Here is a 17,308-nt window from a genome sequence, read left to right as displayed (position 1 = left end):
AGCGCGGTAGCTGCCGGGAAGCATTAGCAAATCCGCGCTCAATTAGGTCAACTGGTGGGACTTTATTCTGCATAACTATTTCTAGAGGCTGATTAATTAAATGTAATCTGATATTGATAATATTTTTATTTGAATTTTCTCAAACTGATGAACTAATTGAAAGCGTTCCCTCCCCCACCTCCACATTTTACAGTGCTATCATCTTACGTACTTCAGAGAATTTCCACAGAAATTAATACAGCAGGGTTTCAGAGCTATCACTAGTCGTGATTTAAAGAGCCATGAATCTGTTATTTCAGTAATCAAATAAAGTGTAGAAGAGTTGTCAAGTCGTAGTCAAACAGTTTAACTTGACGTGGCAAAATTGTGGTAACAAAGTTAAGACTTTACTCAGAAATATGGGAGAAAAAAACCCAACCTTACATAAAAAAAATCACCATTGTCACAAAAGACTTCTTATCATCCTTAGAGAAAGGCTTTCCTCAACTACAAGTGAAGTAAGATAATGTTGTAAGCGTGAAAAACTAAATGAAGAAGATGTAGTTTGAGGTTGTACTCCAGATTCCCTGCAGGGTAGTACTTGTCTTACAAGAATATGAATCTGTTCAAATTTCTCCGTGAAACCTGTTGAAAGAAGCTATGTTGTGCAGTACATATGATACTTTTGGCCATGTTTTTAAAAGCATCCAATTCAAACTGGGGATTGGGACAAAAGATAATGAATGTTGCTTACTTTATTATAATAATTCAAAAGAATGTGCTAGTTATACTTGGAATAAAGATAAAAGAAGTATTTATGTGTTTTACAAGCTATTCATTTATTTGATAGTTGCTTATTGAAATGAAGAATCCGTCTACTAAACCACCTCAAACACTAATTGTGGTATAAACATAATTTGGCTTGTAATTGCTTATAATTAGTTGCTTTTCAATTACTATTATGCTTTTTCCCAGTGCAATTTAAATGAATATAAAAGTGCCAAGAATCTTGGCAAGGTAAGTCCCTGTTAATTTGGTATAGGATAATTAAATTGGTGTCTACCAACTGACTGATCCTTTGTAAAATATATTATTTTCCTTAAGCATCATTATTACCCTGAAGCTCAAAGTCTCTTGTACTAATTACTAAGTTGGTCATATGTCCAAAACATATCTATTATTATTCCTTTATCATCAACCCCATTTCTATTAGAGTGACCATTTTCCCCACTTTACCAGTTTAAAAAAATTCCTTATTGCACTTTTTGCGCTTTGCACATAAAAGATTGCCTAAAGGACTAAAAGGATTCCCATCCCCTAGAACTTCTTAAAGCACCTTTAATTGTACCCCACCCACCCCTCATTTCTCTTTAGTAATCCTTCCTATTGAGATCTTACCCAAATTAAAAAAAAAAAAAATCCTTGCTTAACCCCACTGCTACCTTCAGGTAGCACCCAATTTTTCTGCTCTCCTTCACAGCAAAACTCCCTAAAAGACATAAAGACATGTCTATACTTTTAGTCTTCACCTTCTTATCTCACCTTCAAACCGCTGAAGTGGATATTTCTCAAGGCCCACATCTTAACAAAGCCAACGGTTCAAAGAATGCTGTGGATCCACGTTTAACACAGTGTTTCAATAGCTTGTGACACAATTAACTACACCTTCCCTGTTGAAACAACTCTCAAGGCTTTTGTGACACCTCTCTTTTCCAGCTTTCCTTCAACATCTGTATATTCTATCCAATGCTGCAGTGCCCTTGGCTTCCCCTCTGTCTTCTTCTCTATGTGCACTTTCTCCCTGAGTGACCTACTTCATCCAGGCCATGGCTTTATGACACATCCCTATACTAGTGACTTTCAAATCTGTATCTCCAGCCCAGGCATCTCTTTTGAATTCTGGGCCGCTGGGACACTTGCCTACCTGACATTTTACTTGAATGTCTAATAAGCATATTAAAGCTAATATGACTAAAAGAAAGCTATTCCTTTTCACAGCAAAACCTGCCCCCATCCCACAAAAACAAAAACCAAAGAACCCAACTGTCCTGAATTCAAGCTCCCTGGCTGAATTCTCTGCCTCTGCCTTTGCCTCCTTATGGTCCACCCTCCACACAGCAACCATCTCATTAAACAACAGTTGCTCAAGCCCAAAGTCATCCTTGATTCCACACTTTCCTGCACTCCCCAATCCAATTTATCATTAGCCTTGCTGATGACACTTCTGAAACATTTCAAGAATGTATCCTCTATCTTCACTGGTATCCTAGTTCAGAGCACTAATATCCATTCCTTTGGACTACTACAGTAGTTTTCTAAACAGTCTCTCTGCCTTCACTTTGGACCCTCAGATGATTTACCAACAGGAATGGATTCCACAAGGGCATGAATACTGTGAGTTGGAGATCATTGAGGGCCAGTTTAGAATCTACCCATCAAAATCTCTACCCTCTGGAAACTCTGAAAGCATCTGTAATTGAGACCACATAATTTACCACTTAATAGCTTTATTATTAGTTTATTCTGCCAGGTACATGGGCATATCCATTTGTTAAAATTTTGATAATCCTAAAAGCAGTGAGGGTGGTTGCACAGTGACAGCCATAGCCGGTTTGCTGGAATTGTGGCAGTTGGAGGTCTTAGTATACCGCAATCATGTCTATTATGTCCTATAATGGAGGGGCCGTCATGGCCATGAAGGGGAAGAACTGTGTGGGCAACACTGCCGACAGGTGATTCAGGATCCAGGCCCAGATGGTGACCACGGACTTCCCGAATATCTTTCCCATGGGCAACCGGCTGTACATTGGCCTGGCCGGGCTCACCACCAACGTCCAGACAGTCGCCCAGCGCCTCAAGTTTCAGCTGAACCTGTGTGAGCTGAAGGAAGGTCGGCAGATCAAGCTTTACACCATCATGAGCATGGTGGCCAACCTCCTGTATGAGAAACGGTTCAGGCCCTACTACACTGAGCCAGTCATTGCTGGCTTGGACCCAAAGACCTTTAAGCCATTCAGCTGCTCTCTAGACCTCATTGGCTGCCCCATGGTGACTGATGACTTTGTGGTCAGTGGCACCTGCACCGAACTAATGTACGGCATGTGTGAGTCCCTCTGGGAGCCCAACATGGATCCACAACACCTATTTGAAACCATCTCACAAGCCATGCTGAATGCTGTGGACAGGGACCATGTCGGGCATGGGAATCATTGTCCATATCATTGAGAAGGACAAAATCACCACCAGGACGCTGAAGGCCTGAATGGACTAACTCTGTTCCCAGAGCCCCCCTCCTTTTTAAAATAAAAGCTTTTCTTTCACTCCTGAAACAAACAAACAAACAATTTTTGATAACCCTAATCTCAAAATAAGGCACATGTGTAACTTTTCATATACTTTTGGATTCAATTTAAAATGACTGGGTAGTGTGCTGGTGCTCACTCCCTTCTTTTGCAAGAGCCATTTGTTAAGTTTTCAGAACTTTTAGGAGCCAGTTGACATCACATTGGTAGCTTGAAATTGGGCATGCTGGGAGTATTTACTTCAAGTAAGTTGGTAAACTATAATCAGGGTTCTTCAATACCCTCCAAGAGGCAGTTGTTAAACATTTACCAATATACCACTGGTTGTCATAAATCTGTCACTTTGATGGTGTTGAAAACATGGTTTGCTCTAATGTAAATGTGAGTTCCACCACCCATGGCTATGGTGGGGCTTCACTGGGATTACAAGTAATAAAAGTGATTTGGAAACTGTAAATAAGATATGATGTTACTACTGCAAAAAACAGAAGCAAAAGTACTGAAGAAAGGAACAACACTGCAGGTGCCTGAAACATTTTACATTAAACTGTGAAACAAAAGTGTCCAGATGTAATCTGTCCCAAAAGCAGTTTGACTTCTTTGGTATAACTAACATGCATAAGAGGAGATATGCCAAAAACTGCAATGCAGTTTTATTTGGAAGGACTCTCCTTTATGTTCCATATTGTATTCAACCTATCAGACATAGGGGAAAGACAAGTAACAGAAGAAAGTGAAACTACTAAGAGAAAGTAAGAAACTCAGAATATAACAAATTTAGTGATGGTGTTTCCTAAAACAGATTAAATATTTTACAGCAGATACAAAGTTAAAAGTAAGAACAGATATACTTAATGGAATGGACAAAGCCATTGATGAACAGTGTAGTTGACCAGTGTCCTGGCAAAATATGCTAACAAAATTTTCTTGCTCATTTTCGTCAGTAATTAAATATTCAGTAAGCAAAGAATTTATAACGTGTTGTTTGCAGATTTCATATGGTTCATGAACACTTTCATTGTTTCAGTTTTTACATAATTGAGCAATAGCCTACTTGAAGACTTCTAAAATTTTTTTCTTTTGAGACTTTTTTTTTACTGTTTTTGAGCTCCACCTTTCTATTTTCTTTTTCTATCATGATCTCAACTTGTACTCCTTCTGTCATCTAAAGGATTTAAAAAGTAATTATTTTTAATGTGTATAAAACATAAGTTAAAGTAAATGTTAAATAAATCACAAAGTAAAATTCTTTTCAGGAACTTCAAAAAGCTATTTTCCTACCAGATATATAATTACTTGTTAAAATTAAAAAACAATAAATATAAGAATTATATTTAATATTAACTCTTAAATTAATCATTTTAAAGTTTCTAAATTTAATTTTTGAAAATTTAATGGTATCTTATTAAATATTTTTATGAAAATCAAACTATCTGCAATTCTAGTATACCATGTCAATTTTGCTATCGTAGAGTCAGTATCACACTTCATGTATGTTACGTCTATACCTACATAAACGCAAATTTAAGGATAATATAAAAGTGTTCACTATAAATGTTCCTCAGCCACTATGTTCAACTGTTTGAAACTGCACCCTAATTTTGAGTATCTCTGGTGTCCTGAAAGAAGCAAGAAAATGTATACTTGGCACGAGGAAAGATACTTCATTAGGCCAAAAACTATTAAATTCACAATGAAAGGAAGAATTTGACAAGTAAATTATTTTTGCCTTTTCTCTTATCTATTTTTGCTATTCAAATCCTCCCACATTCCAAAGCAAGTTCTTTCTCCTATGTCAAAGGCATCATGAACCATAAACCTTCATAGTATTTGTATTCAGTTGCCTTTTGTATTGTGGACACAGTGCAAGAGATGTGGAGGAGGATTTCCTTGGAGAAGTATTTCCTAGAAATTAGTAACTTTTAATTGGTATTATTTCCAGGAATGGATGTTTCAGTTAATGAGTCACAATTATACCAACAATGTGCACAGCATTCCAAGTATCAGAAGTGCCCATGTGTTATTTAATAAGTTCATTTTTGGTATGTTTGTGACATACTAAGTCCAGGGCAGGGCCCTTCCAGCTGGGTCTAACGTGCTGGTTCCAGAGTTCACAGAATTGTTATTTCTGGATTAGGCTTCTAATAGTCTTTTACAGCTGTGGCTTAAACCCCTAAACCTGGAATTCTTCCCTTGTCTTCCCATGCTGCTGGTAAACATATTGTTTTCTTAGAGTAGAAGTTTATTTTGGGGGACCCACAATCCACTCCATCTCAAAAAACCTATCAGACTGAAATTTAAAACTCTGCATTTTCTGAGGACAAATATTTACAGAAATTCAGTTACTGTGTCTCTATTGCTTCTGGTAAAATTTTAAGTCAAATACTATGGGAATTAAGTTCTTTTGAGTATTTAATTTATAAATTCTTATAGAAAATTAGCCCTATTCTCACTCTCCCCCCATATCTAATGTCTAATTTCAGAAAGCAGAATCCAGTTTAAATCCCAGATTCTGGAGGCTCATACTTTGTAGAAACTGAGTAGCTCTAAGTGAAAGAATTTGATCTATATACTAACTTTTGAGGCTCATTTCAATAAAAAAAAATTCAACTTGGGAGTATCTATGCTTACCAGTTTAATATCTGATACATCTTCTATCTGAGAACAATATATTAAATGGATTTTTGGAACAGGGGGTTGGAATATGAGCTTGCTCTGTCCACTCCATGCATCAGCCTGGTATTGCAATACCTCCAGGAATGGTGCACTGCCCCTCGCCAAAAAAAAAAAAAAAATCAACTTGGTCTTCCTATGGTGAGGTCCATAAATCTAGAAGCCAACAGCTTACAGTCTGTTTTTGCAGGGTTTCATTCTTAAATACTGTTAGCCAAGTATCATATATCTGAAAAAAGCCTTCAAGGTTTAAAGAGAGATCAAAGTAAATAGGAAAGAAAGGAAACCAGAGGAAACAAATAATATAAGAAGTAGAAGAAACTTCTAAGAAAAAAGACCATTATCACACTCCATAGGGATAAGAGAAGATAATTTACCCATAAAAACTAAACTAAAAAAACAAAAACAGAATACTGTATAAACAAGAAACATTCAAAGAACAAAAAAGAGTGCTTGGAAATTAAAAACAGGTTATCTGAGATTAAAAAAAAAGAAAGGGGGTAGAGGATAAATTTAAAGAAATCTCTGAGAAAGTAGGATAAGCCAGAGATGAAATATAGGACAGAAAAGAAAGGAAAATTAGTTGATCAGTCCAAGAGTCCCTGTACCCAAATAATGAGTTCTAGAAAGAAAGAAGAGAGAGGAGGTAATTATCAAAGAAATCATATAATAAAAAATTTCATAACAGAAGATATTGATTGAAAGGGCTCACTTGGTGCCACAATGAGTGAAAAAAAAGAAAGAAAGAAAGACCCAAACTAAGGCACATAATTGTGAAAGTTCAGAACACTCTGGATAAAGATTTTTTTTTGATTGGTTCATTTTATTTTTTATTTTTTGAATATATATATATTTATTGGATAAAGATTTTAAAAGCTTCCAAGAGAGAAAAAAAAAAGGTCACAATCAAAGGATAAAGAATCAGACAGCACTGGACTTTTCAACAGCAACACTGGAAGCTTAAAGACAAGGGCATTACTTTCAAAATTTTGACGAAGGATTTTTACCTGAGAATTCTATACCTAGTCTCAAGCAGTGCCTAGGCTCCTTTCTCTCTCTCTTTCTTTCTTCCTTTCTTTTCTTTTCTTTTTTTCTCTTTCTTTCTTCCTTTCCATTCCTTTCTTTCCTTTCTTCCTTCCTTCCTTCCTTCCTTCCCTCCTTCCTTTCCAATTTTTTTTTGTTGAGGTATAACTGACATATAACATTATATTAGTTTCAGGTGTACAACATAATGATTCAATATTCATATACATTGTGAAATGATCACTACAATAAGTCTAGTTACCATCTGTTACTATAAATCATTACATTTTTTTTCTTTTTCTTGTGATGAGGACTTTTAAGATTTACTCTGTTAGGACTCATAGACATAGAATACAAACTTGTGGTTGCCAGGGGGTAGGGGGCTGGGAAGGGACAGACTGGGAGTTTGAAATTTATAGATACCGACTGGCATATGTAGAATAGATAAACAAGATTATACTGTATAGCACAGGGAAATATATACAAGATCTTGTGGTAGCTCACAGTGAAAAAGAACATGACAATGAATATAAGTATGTTCATGTATAACTGAAAAATTGTGCTCTACACTGGAAATTGACACAACACTGTAAATTGACTATAACTCAATAAAAAAAAAGATTTACTCTGTTAATAACTTTCGAATATGTAATACAGTATTATTAACTATAGTTACCATGCTATACATTAGTATCTAGGTTTCTTGATAGGCATTGTGCTAGACTGAATGTATCATGTTTTATATAAGGCATTAGTAAAAGCAAATTGTTACTACAACTTATTATAATCTATTAACAATTAATTAATAAAAGCAAGTGATCTCTACAAACTATTAAAAATCAGAAGTAAAATGTGATTGTTCTGTTTTTATCACACATAGAATGGTATTACATTAGGGCAATGTAACCAAAATATTAAAGAATTCAGTTCTGTTTGTGGCTTATTCTCTTGAAGTCTTCTTGTTGGAGAAAGATAATAATTAGAATTAGTGGAGCAATAAACTACTAGTATCAGTATGTTCTCTCTCTTAGGATGTCTTTATCTGGAGCTGTGGAACAAAAGCTATTCTGACATCTAGGTACAGGTTTTAGTTGGTTACTCAAAGCTTCCACTCATCCTAGCCCCTAGAGAACTAGTTGGGAAACAAGTGGCATTAGCACATCCCCTCTCCCATTTTTAATAGACTAAGCTATATCTACCACATACCAAAATCCTGCCTGGTTTTGGAATAAGGAGAATATGCTGACATGATTAGACTCTTCTGCCTTCTATAGCCTGAACTCCCAACCTGAAAGAGACTTCAAAAAACCAACTGAGACAGTCCAACTTCAATATACCTGGTAACCGGGAACTAGAGACATTAATTGTTTCATTCCTACCCACATGCCCTTCTCAGAGAAACTGCCCTACCCACAGTCCCTGGAAGGGGCAGCCCTGCGGGCATTAGACCTTATCTCCTGAGCCACAGCGTATTGGACCAGGGAAGAACACCTAACCCAATCAGATTCTTTTGTTTGATTATCTGAACCCAGAGACCTAGACTTTAAGTCAGTATCTTTGTGGAGGCTGTAGAGCTGTAAGGTAGACTCAGGAGAGGCAGCATTTTTTTTTTTTTTTTTTTTTTGCCCTATGCTTACAAATAAACTGAGGAATCTGGTCTTCAGAAATAAGCTGTAACCCAGATGTGCCAAAGGAAGCAGAAAGCATACAGTCCTAGAGAAAGATCAAGAGCATAGTGGTCTGATAACTTTGATGATCTCTATACTCCTGCTTGGAATCCATGAGATTTCCCTCTAGATTTCTAACCCTCTGCCTTTTACTTGAGTTAATTTGGATAGCTTTCTTTTGCTTGTAGTCAAAGAATCCCTGACTCAACAGTTTTTAAAAGTTCATTTTTGAAACACCACACTTCTACATTTTCATACCTTTCTGTAACCACCCGGGTCCTACAGATTCCTTGCAATCTGCTTTAAGTTTTTTGGGAGCAGGGAAATATCAGAGAGAAGAAGACATTTCGTTTACAACGTCTTACAGAAGAGACAGCTGGATCCTTCTAATTACAGAGATTCAGAGGTGCTTAAAGGGTCACCTTCTTCAAAGACTCAGCCTGCTCTTCAGCAGTTCTGGTGGATGCTGGAAGAAACCAGACCATCAGCCACCTGATGAATAATCCATATAATTTGGTTCCATTTATTAATTTATAATTATGTCAAATTGTAATTTCTGAGTAACTGTTGTAATAGTTATTAAATTTGTTACAGTTGGTTATTATTTCAGTACTCTTTTGTAAAATAAAGCTATTAAATTGTGGTTGCAGGTTCCTAACCATCAGTTTTTCTGTAGATTTAATGTATATAGTTACAGTATCTTAAAATACATGGACATTTTCAGAAAATTTTCATTTCTTTCCTTGATCTCAGGATTCTTAAAAGTCTGGGGGAAAAAAAGGAATTTTGCAAAAACCAAAATGAATTTGATTAAACTATCAACCTAGATAGATTTTTATCCACTAGAGAGAACAGATTCTAAAACAACGGTGGGGAACTTGCCATGAAAAAAATTGTATGTTTAAAATTATAACCTTAAAAAATTACAACCTTAAGACATTCAGTAAATTAAAGCCTAAAAACTCTCCTGTATACACTGATGTAATTAATGGGACTGACAATGCTTTGCTGGACAACACTCTCAGCTCCTCACCACTAGATGTTGAAAACATTGCTCCACATCACAGTCAAGATATTTCTTTAAACTATTTTGTTTTTTAAAAATGTAAGATTACATTTTTGTGTGTGTGTGGGAATGGAGTTTTCTTCTTAGTCCCTTGTTGAAACTTTAACAAACTATGTGGTATTGAGATCTCTATTTGAGACAGCCTTTGCTGAGAATTTTCAGCCTTGCACTCAGAATGTGGAGAGAACTTTCTCCGATATTCATAAACAAACCAACCTGCATATTTTTTACAGAACCAGTTTAGTATTACTTATTCAAAATCCACAACTGTAGTTTTTAAACTTAGCAAAATTTACTTTTGTCTACTGCATACTTCACACTTTGTGAAAGCATAAAATCAGGACCCTTCAAAAGACCCATCATAAAATGCATGAAACTAGGAATTCATACATTTCAGTATAAACTCAACTAATGAATTTTATTTCACAGAATGTAAGAATTACAAAAATTTGAAGTAGAGGAGATGCCATTATTATGAACAGTAAAGCACATAAAGTACGTATGGATAAACATCAGATAATTATGGATACTTTGGCATCCGGTCATATTAAAGTTTGCACTTTTAAAGTAGCTTCCTCTTTAAATGACATTCAAATTCTGAGATAATAAAAACCATACATTTACTTATCAGTTGGTCACACTATTTACCATCATTAAATCCTTATGAAAGTAGGGTGGGCCAAAAATAAAACTCATCATAATTTTGGATGAAAGAAAACATGTTATTTCTACCCATAGTTAATTAAAAATTACAATATTTTATGTGTTTAACTATATATGATAATTCTCATCTACTCTGAATAGTGAAGTCACAATACTGTTTATTTAGTTTCAGACCCAAAGGAAATGTGAAACTTCCATTTACCTTGATATTTCTACAACCTATTTCACATCTAGCATTACTTTTACTTAGACTTAAAATGAATATAAGCTTTTCCTAAGAAAAACAATATTTAAGAAGGTAATTAATCACTTCAATCTTTCTATTTTTAGTTGAAGTATAGTTGATTTATAACTTTGTATTATTTTCAGGTGTACAACATTGTGATTCAATGTTCAATTTATCTCAATACTTTAATTTTCCATTGGATATTTTAAAGCTTAATTTTTTTTAAAGAAAACAATTATATGAAGAAAGTGTTGCCGTAATTTTAGCCTAGATGTGTCCAAATAGGCTATTGATGTACAGTTGACCCTTGAACAGCCGGCCCTCCTTATCTGCTGGTCTGCATCCACAGATTCAATCAACTGCAGGCCATGTAGTATTGTAGTATGTACTTAGTGAAAAGTCTGGGTATAAGTGAGCTCATGCAGTTCAGACTCATGTTGTTCAAAGGTCTTGTATTTACTTTATCCACTCAGAATTATCATTATATTCAAGGAGTATTTACTTTATCCACTCAGATTTATGCTTATGCCTAAGGAGTTATATGGAAAGGAGTGATTCCCTTCTCCTTTGTACTCATTTATTTTCCTTTCCATGAACCTTGCTGACCTACATAAAAGTTAGTTGTAACTCATTTAAATTCAGGTCTCCAGTGTGAAGTAGTGTATTGCTCAATTCAACAGGGCTGTAACCTGAAGTGTGAGCAGGGCAGTGTCAGCATTTCCCAATAACAATGTCTTTAGCAATTAAGGTGTGGCATCACCAGTACTGAACAACCCTAGTCCAGTCAAACATGTTTCTGCTCTGTATCTTCTATTGTGCAGTAAATTCTTTCATACATTCTAATCCTTAAATAAAGAAAAAAAGCTACAAAGAAAGAAAGAAAGAAAGAAAAAAAACCCCACCATCCAAAACCAGAAGTCATCTATAACCTCTGAAAAGTCCTACACATAAAGTATCAGTCACTGGATTTTCCTTCATCCCTGCCAAGTTCCACAGCCTCTGAGCAGGTTTCCTGACAGGAGATGAGGTGGGTGGCAGGGAAATGTTGCTAAGTAACACGCGGGGTATAGTTGTGTGGTGGGCCTATCAGATGACACAGAATTGAGCCCTGTGCTAGTTCATAGTCATGCCACAATATAATAAAAGAAAGAGCTGCAGTATTATGCAGATACAGAGAGGCAAAATAGAGAATTCCTAACTGTTAGTTCCAAAAGGTCAGGTTATTTAAGAATGATATGGTTACTTACACCTATGAACTTTTCCCGTTAGTCTTATTTTTTCCCCAGAACACTTTTAGGTTTAAGTCTTTATTAATTAACTAATTCCATTGTTCATTAATTCACTGAGCACCAATTATGGCATTTTTATGTCTCAAGTACTACCACTGAGATGCACATTGATATTATGAAGTTTCCATAAGAAGTTTGTTATAAAAAGGAAAAAGTATAGAGATCAGAACCAGCAATTCCTTGAATTATTTATTGTTGTTGCATTTTATTTTTATGATAAGGTTAGAATATAAGCTCTATTTGATATGGCTATGGCTTACAAAACAGATATTCCCAATTTTTATGAAAGGTGGAGAGAAAGCCTAAACATGAATAACTATGTAATATACATTGGAAAATACATTTGTCATAGAAGAATATACCAGAGCCTTTTAAACAAGAAACTCTTGGTTTGCCTTTAATCCAATTTATACACATTTTAAAAGTATATTATTGTCTAAAGTGACCTGCGCCTGCTATTTAATTCTGCATATTCATCCCTTATTCTATGTCTAGGATAACTTTCCTTTTTTTTGGCAAACAGTGTACCTAAAATATATAAACCAATGCTAATATTTATCTAGCACTTAATTTATACAAGCTGGAGCGATGTTAAATACGACACGCTTTGTCTCATTTAAGTTCTAAGAAATAGTACTGTCGTTATCTCCACTTTACAGATGGTAAAACCAAGGTTAAGTAAGTTGGCCAAAGTCACACAGCTTGAACTACAGAACCAGATCTGGGCAGTCAGTCTCCAGAAGCATCCCCATCAATTATTATGTTATACATGAACTGCACTGTATTCACTGGATCAAAATTTCATATGGTACATGCAGATGTTTCTAACAGTTAAAAATGTTGAACTAGAGAACTATAGTTTCGTGAATGTAATCTGGCTTCTCATTTATTGGGAATAAAGTCCACCGGTATCCACAATGTGTGAATCACAGAGAAATGCTTAAAATGAGTGGCTGGAAAACTCTTCTTTTATAGCACTTAGAAACAAAGCACCAAAAATTATAAATATAAACTGTTACTTTTTAAGACCAAAATTCATGAATTCATATATCAGGACATAAAACCAAGTTTGTTTGTTTTTATTTACTTTTGACGCCATAACATGAAGTTTAATTTCAGTCTACATGTTATATACATTGTGTCTTAAAAACAAAAGCATATCAAAGATTTTTAAAAATCAATGAAGTATGCTTTTTTTTAATATAATGAATTTAAGGTAAATTAAACAGGATATTTCTCTTGTAAAATGGGAAATGTTTCCTTTTCTGTGAAGAGGGATTCACTAGACTCACAATCCCTGCTACTCTCCCCTGTGCCTCCTGGTGAGGGCAAGTAATTAGATCAATGAATTTGGGCGAAGAGGCTGGGTTTGTGTTTTACACTCACTTCCATTCTCCTGAGAGCTACCAGCCTCTAGGAGCATCTGAATACTGCCATATGGGAGAAGGAGCCAGTCTCTTCAAGTGAAGCCTGTAGTTTTCCAGCATTACCTGTGACAAGATGGGCAAGTATGCCTACTTTTGGAATTCAGAATTAGGAAGCCCTCATTCTCACAGATGTAAGCCATATTCTTTAATATCCACTTTTATCATTAATAAAGAGGGTATCTTGGTTCCTCATAGACCCACTAAGTCTTATCTCTCAGTTCAGATGTTTCTCTCGGAAGAGATCTGGTGTTTATTGGGTTCCCTCAAACATGATCGTGTGTGATTGATATTATTAAATGGTCTATTAGGATAAATGAACATTATTTTTAATAATAACTCAAATATTTTATATTTAAAATCAGCTCATCACAGGCCATAATAAAATGTGAAATAATTTTTTAAATTTCTAAGGAGTGGGGATAGTCAAAAAAGTTAAAAACATAAATCTTAAGCAAAGCAAAGTTGGATTCAGGAGCTCATTTCCTCTATACTAGGGTTTCCCCCAAATCCCTAGCACCTGGGCCATTTGTCAAATCTGCAGATTATCGGGATTCTTCCCTGGATATCCTGATTCACTGAGTCTTGACTGGGGCTCAGGAACCTGTTGCTCATCATCTCCTAGGTAAGCCTTACCACTGAATTAGGGAAAACACTGCCTTTCACCAGAAATAATGAAGAAAACATGTTTTGATTATAGTTATGCTTGAGAATGTAGAAAGAAATTTAGCTTTGTATTATGACATTTAATAAATAAGTTTGGGCTTGTTTTTCTAATACTTCCAAACAAACTACTGATTAACAGAAAAATTATAAAATTAAGCACAATATAAAATAAAGAAAAAAGCTATCAGGATTTCTGCTCACATAATTTGCACACAAAATGATAGGTACTATAGGATTTGAATTCAAATCCCAGCTCTACCACTTCCCAGATAAGTGACGTTGTGCAAGTTACTTCTATATTCCTCACCTGCAAAATGGAGATTGTGTTAGTAGTAACTTCCAATAGAGTCATTTTCAAGATTAAATGAGGTAATTAATGTAAATCCTATAATGAGTAATTAATGGCTAGGCATCTTATTAAGCCTTGTATTAATTAATTAAGAGTTAATTCACATAAAGCCCTTAGAAGGGTGTCTGGCACATAGCAAGGACTCGATATATATTATTATTATATAAAGTAGTATTGAGATAATAAAGACTTTTAGTTCTATGACTATTTATGTTTTAAATCCATCTTCATATAAATATCTTTTCATTTGTTCCTGCCATTAACCCTATGAGGCAGGTGTTATTAGCTCTTTTATATTAAGGAGGAAACTGAGGCTTAGAGAGATGAAAAACTTACTCAAAAATCACAATTTATCAGAAACCAGTATGGAGATGTCTCAAAAAACTAAAAGTAAAACTACCATATGACCCAACAATTCCACTCCTGGGTATATACTGGAAGAAAGCAAAAACACTAATTCAAAAAGATGCATGTACCCTAGTTGTTCACAGCAGCATTATTACAATTGCCAAGATATGGAAGCAACCTAAAGTGTCCATCAACAGATGACTGGATAAAGAAGATGTGGTACAAAAACACAATGGAATACTACTCAGCCATAAAAAAGAATGAAAATTTGCCATTTGCAGCAAACATGGATGGACTTGGAGGGCATTATGCTAAGTGAAATAAGTCAGACAGAGAAAGAAAAATACTCTATGATATCATTTATATGTGGAATCTAAAAAATACAGCAAACTAGTGAATACAACAAAAAAAGGAGACTCACAGATGTAGAGAACTAGTGGTTACCAGTGGGGAGAGGGAAGGGGAAAGGGAAACTATTGGGGTAGGGGATTAAGAAATACAAACAATTATTTATAAAATAAGCTACAAAAGTATATTGTTCAACATGAGGAATATAGCCAATATTTTATAAAAACTATAAATGGAATGTAACCTTTAAAAATTGTGACTCATTATACTGTATACCTGTAACACATAATATTATACATCAACTATACTTCAATTTTAAAAAAATTTTTTAAAACTTCACAATTTATTAGTTGATCCCTACATAGAGGATTGAATTTGCAGGACTTTGTGAGGTGGGTCTGTTTCTTTTGTCATATTAGGGCTTGGACACAGGGAATGCTTCTTAAGTTTTTGCTGAATTTAATTGATCTACATTCTTTCTCAGATCTATAATCGTTCCAAATAAAAATCTTAAAAAAATGCAGCTCAAACAACTCAACCAAAAATGGGGCAGAACATCTAAACAAACATTTCTCCAATGAAGACATACAGATGGCCAATAGGCACATAAAAAGATGCTCAATATCATGAAATGTAAATCAAAACTACAATGAGGTATCACCTAACACCAGTCAGAATGGCCATCATTAAAAAGACTGCAAATAGCAAATGCTGGAGAGGGTGTGAAGAAAAGGGAACCCTCCTGTACAGTTGGTGGGAATGTAGTTTGGTGCAGCCATTATGGAAAACAGAATGGAGATTCCTTTAAAAAGTAAAAATAGACTTACCATACAATCCAGCGATCCCACTCCTGGGCATGTATCTGGAGGATACTCTAATTTGAAAGATACATGCATTCCAATGTTAATAGCAGCACTATTTACAATAGCCAAGACATAGAAGCAAACTAAATGTCCATTGACAGATGATAGGATAAAGAAGTAGTAGTATATTTATATCATGGAATACTACTCAGCCAAGAAAAAGAATAAAATAATGCCATTTGCAGCAGTATGGACCTGGAGATTGTCATTCCAAGTGAAGTAAGCCAGAAAGAGAAAGAAAAATACCATATGATATCACTTACATATGGAATCTAAAAAAGAGGACACAAATGAACTTATTTACAAAACAGAAACAGACTCAGACGTAGAGAACAAACTTACGGTTACCAGACGGTAAAAAGGGTGGGAAAGGATAAATTTGGAATTTTAAATTTGCACCTCTTGGGGAGTGATGGAAACATTAGCTATCTCTTTTTTTTAATGTTTTTTTTTTTTAACGTATTTTTCGGGGGTGGTGGTAATTAGGTTTATTTATTTATTTTTAGAGGAAGTACTGGGGATTGACCTCAGGACCTCATGCATGCTAAGTATGCACTCTACCACTTGAGCCACACCCTCCCCCACTAGCTATCTTAATTGTGGTGGTGGTTTCATTGGTGTATACATCTATCAAACTTCATCAAATTGTACATTTGAAATATGTGTAGTTTACTGTACAGGAATCATAGCACAATAAAGGTGTTTAAAAAAAAAAACTACACTACAATAAATAAATAAATAAAGTACAAACTCCTTGAAGCCTTTCATATCATTGCCTTGCCTTGTCTTTTCTTACCTAATCACATTCATCTGATTCATCCTTGTACTCCTTCTTCTTAATTCAGATTACTATGTTTCTTGTTTCTGAGGCCTAATTATGATAACCATATTCTTCAAATTCAAGTTTGGGACATATGATTTGATTGGTAGTCCAATCATGGGGCAGAATATTGAAATCAGGTTCAGCTTAGAAAATTAAGGATGTCTAGTCCTTTCAAGGGTAACACTTCTTACATTCTTCATCTTTCACTCCTGGTAGTAATGTGATTTATTCCTACTCTCAGTCCATATACTTCTGTCTTAGAAATGTGCTTTAAAAGTATGTCTTTATATTTGCCTGTACATTAAAAAAAATAAGACTTGGAAGATGTACACTAGTTAACAGTGGTTACTTCTGGGGAATGAGGTCAGGGGTATCCAGTCTGGACACTAATTTTTATATTATATACCTTTTTACCAGTTAAATGATTTTACAATGAAGATATGTTTCTTCTGCATTTCAAAAACTACTTCTAAATGTTTAAAAATTAATCACAAATAGAACTAAAACCAGGACGTCTTCTTTTCAAATAATCACCACTGTTCAGCCTAGGTTCAGTCAACCAATCAAGCAAACTTACAGCCACCTCAGCTGCTCCAGTT

At 35.0% G+C, this 17,308-nt stretch overlaps 1 protein-coding gene and 1 non-coding gene across 2 annotated transcripts; both read left to right on the top strand.

Annotated features, from left to right (window-relative positions):
- The first annotated feature begins 2,562 nt into the window (after positions 1-2,562).
- On the top strand, positions 2,563-3,308 carry LOC102509269 (proteasome subunit beta type-3-like). The gene has a single exon (XM_032484704.1). The coding sequence runs from the start codon at positions 2,734-2,736 to the stop codon at positions 3,202-3,204; it is 471 nt and encodes a 156-aa protein (XP_032340595.1). The 5' UTR covers positions 2,563-2,733; the 3' UTR covers positions 3,205-3,308.
- Positions 3,309-5,869: 2,561 nt separating this feature from the next.
- LOC116665589 lies at positions 5,870-6,054 on the top strand. The gene has a single exon (XR_004322245.1). It is a non-coding gene; the product is annotated as a U2 spliceosomal RNA (small nuclear RNA).
- The last annotated feature ends 11,254 nt before the right edge of the window (positions 6,055-17,308 follow it).

Source organism: Camelus ferus, chromosome 8, assembly GCF_009834535.1.
Source record: "Camelus ferus isolate YT-003-E chromosome 8, BCGSAC_Cfer_1.0, whole genome shotgun sequence".
Taxonomy (NCBI): Eukaryota; Metazoa; Chordata; class Mammalia; order Artiodactyla; family Camelidae; genus Camelus; species Camelus ferus.
The sequence above is the reverse complement of the archived record's forward strand: the minus strand, read 5'-3'. Positions and strand labels throughout refer to the sequence as shown.

Excerpts from the sequence above, each read along its gene's own strand:
- LOC102509269 (XM_032484704.1), top strand. The coding sequence starts at position 2,734 with ATGGTGACCACGGACTTCCCGAATATCTTTCCCATGGGCAACCGGCTG.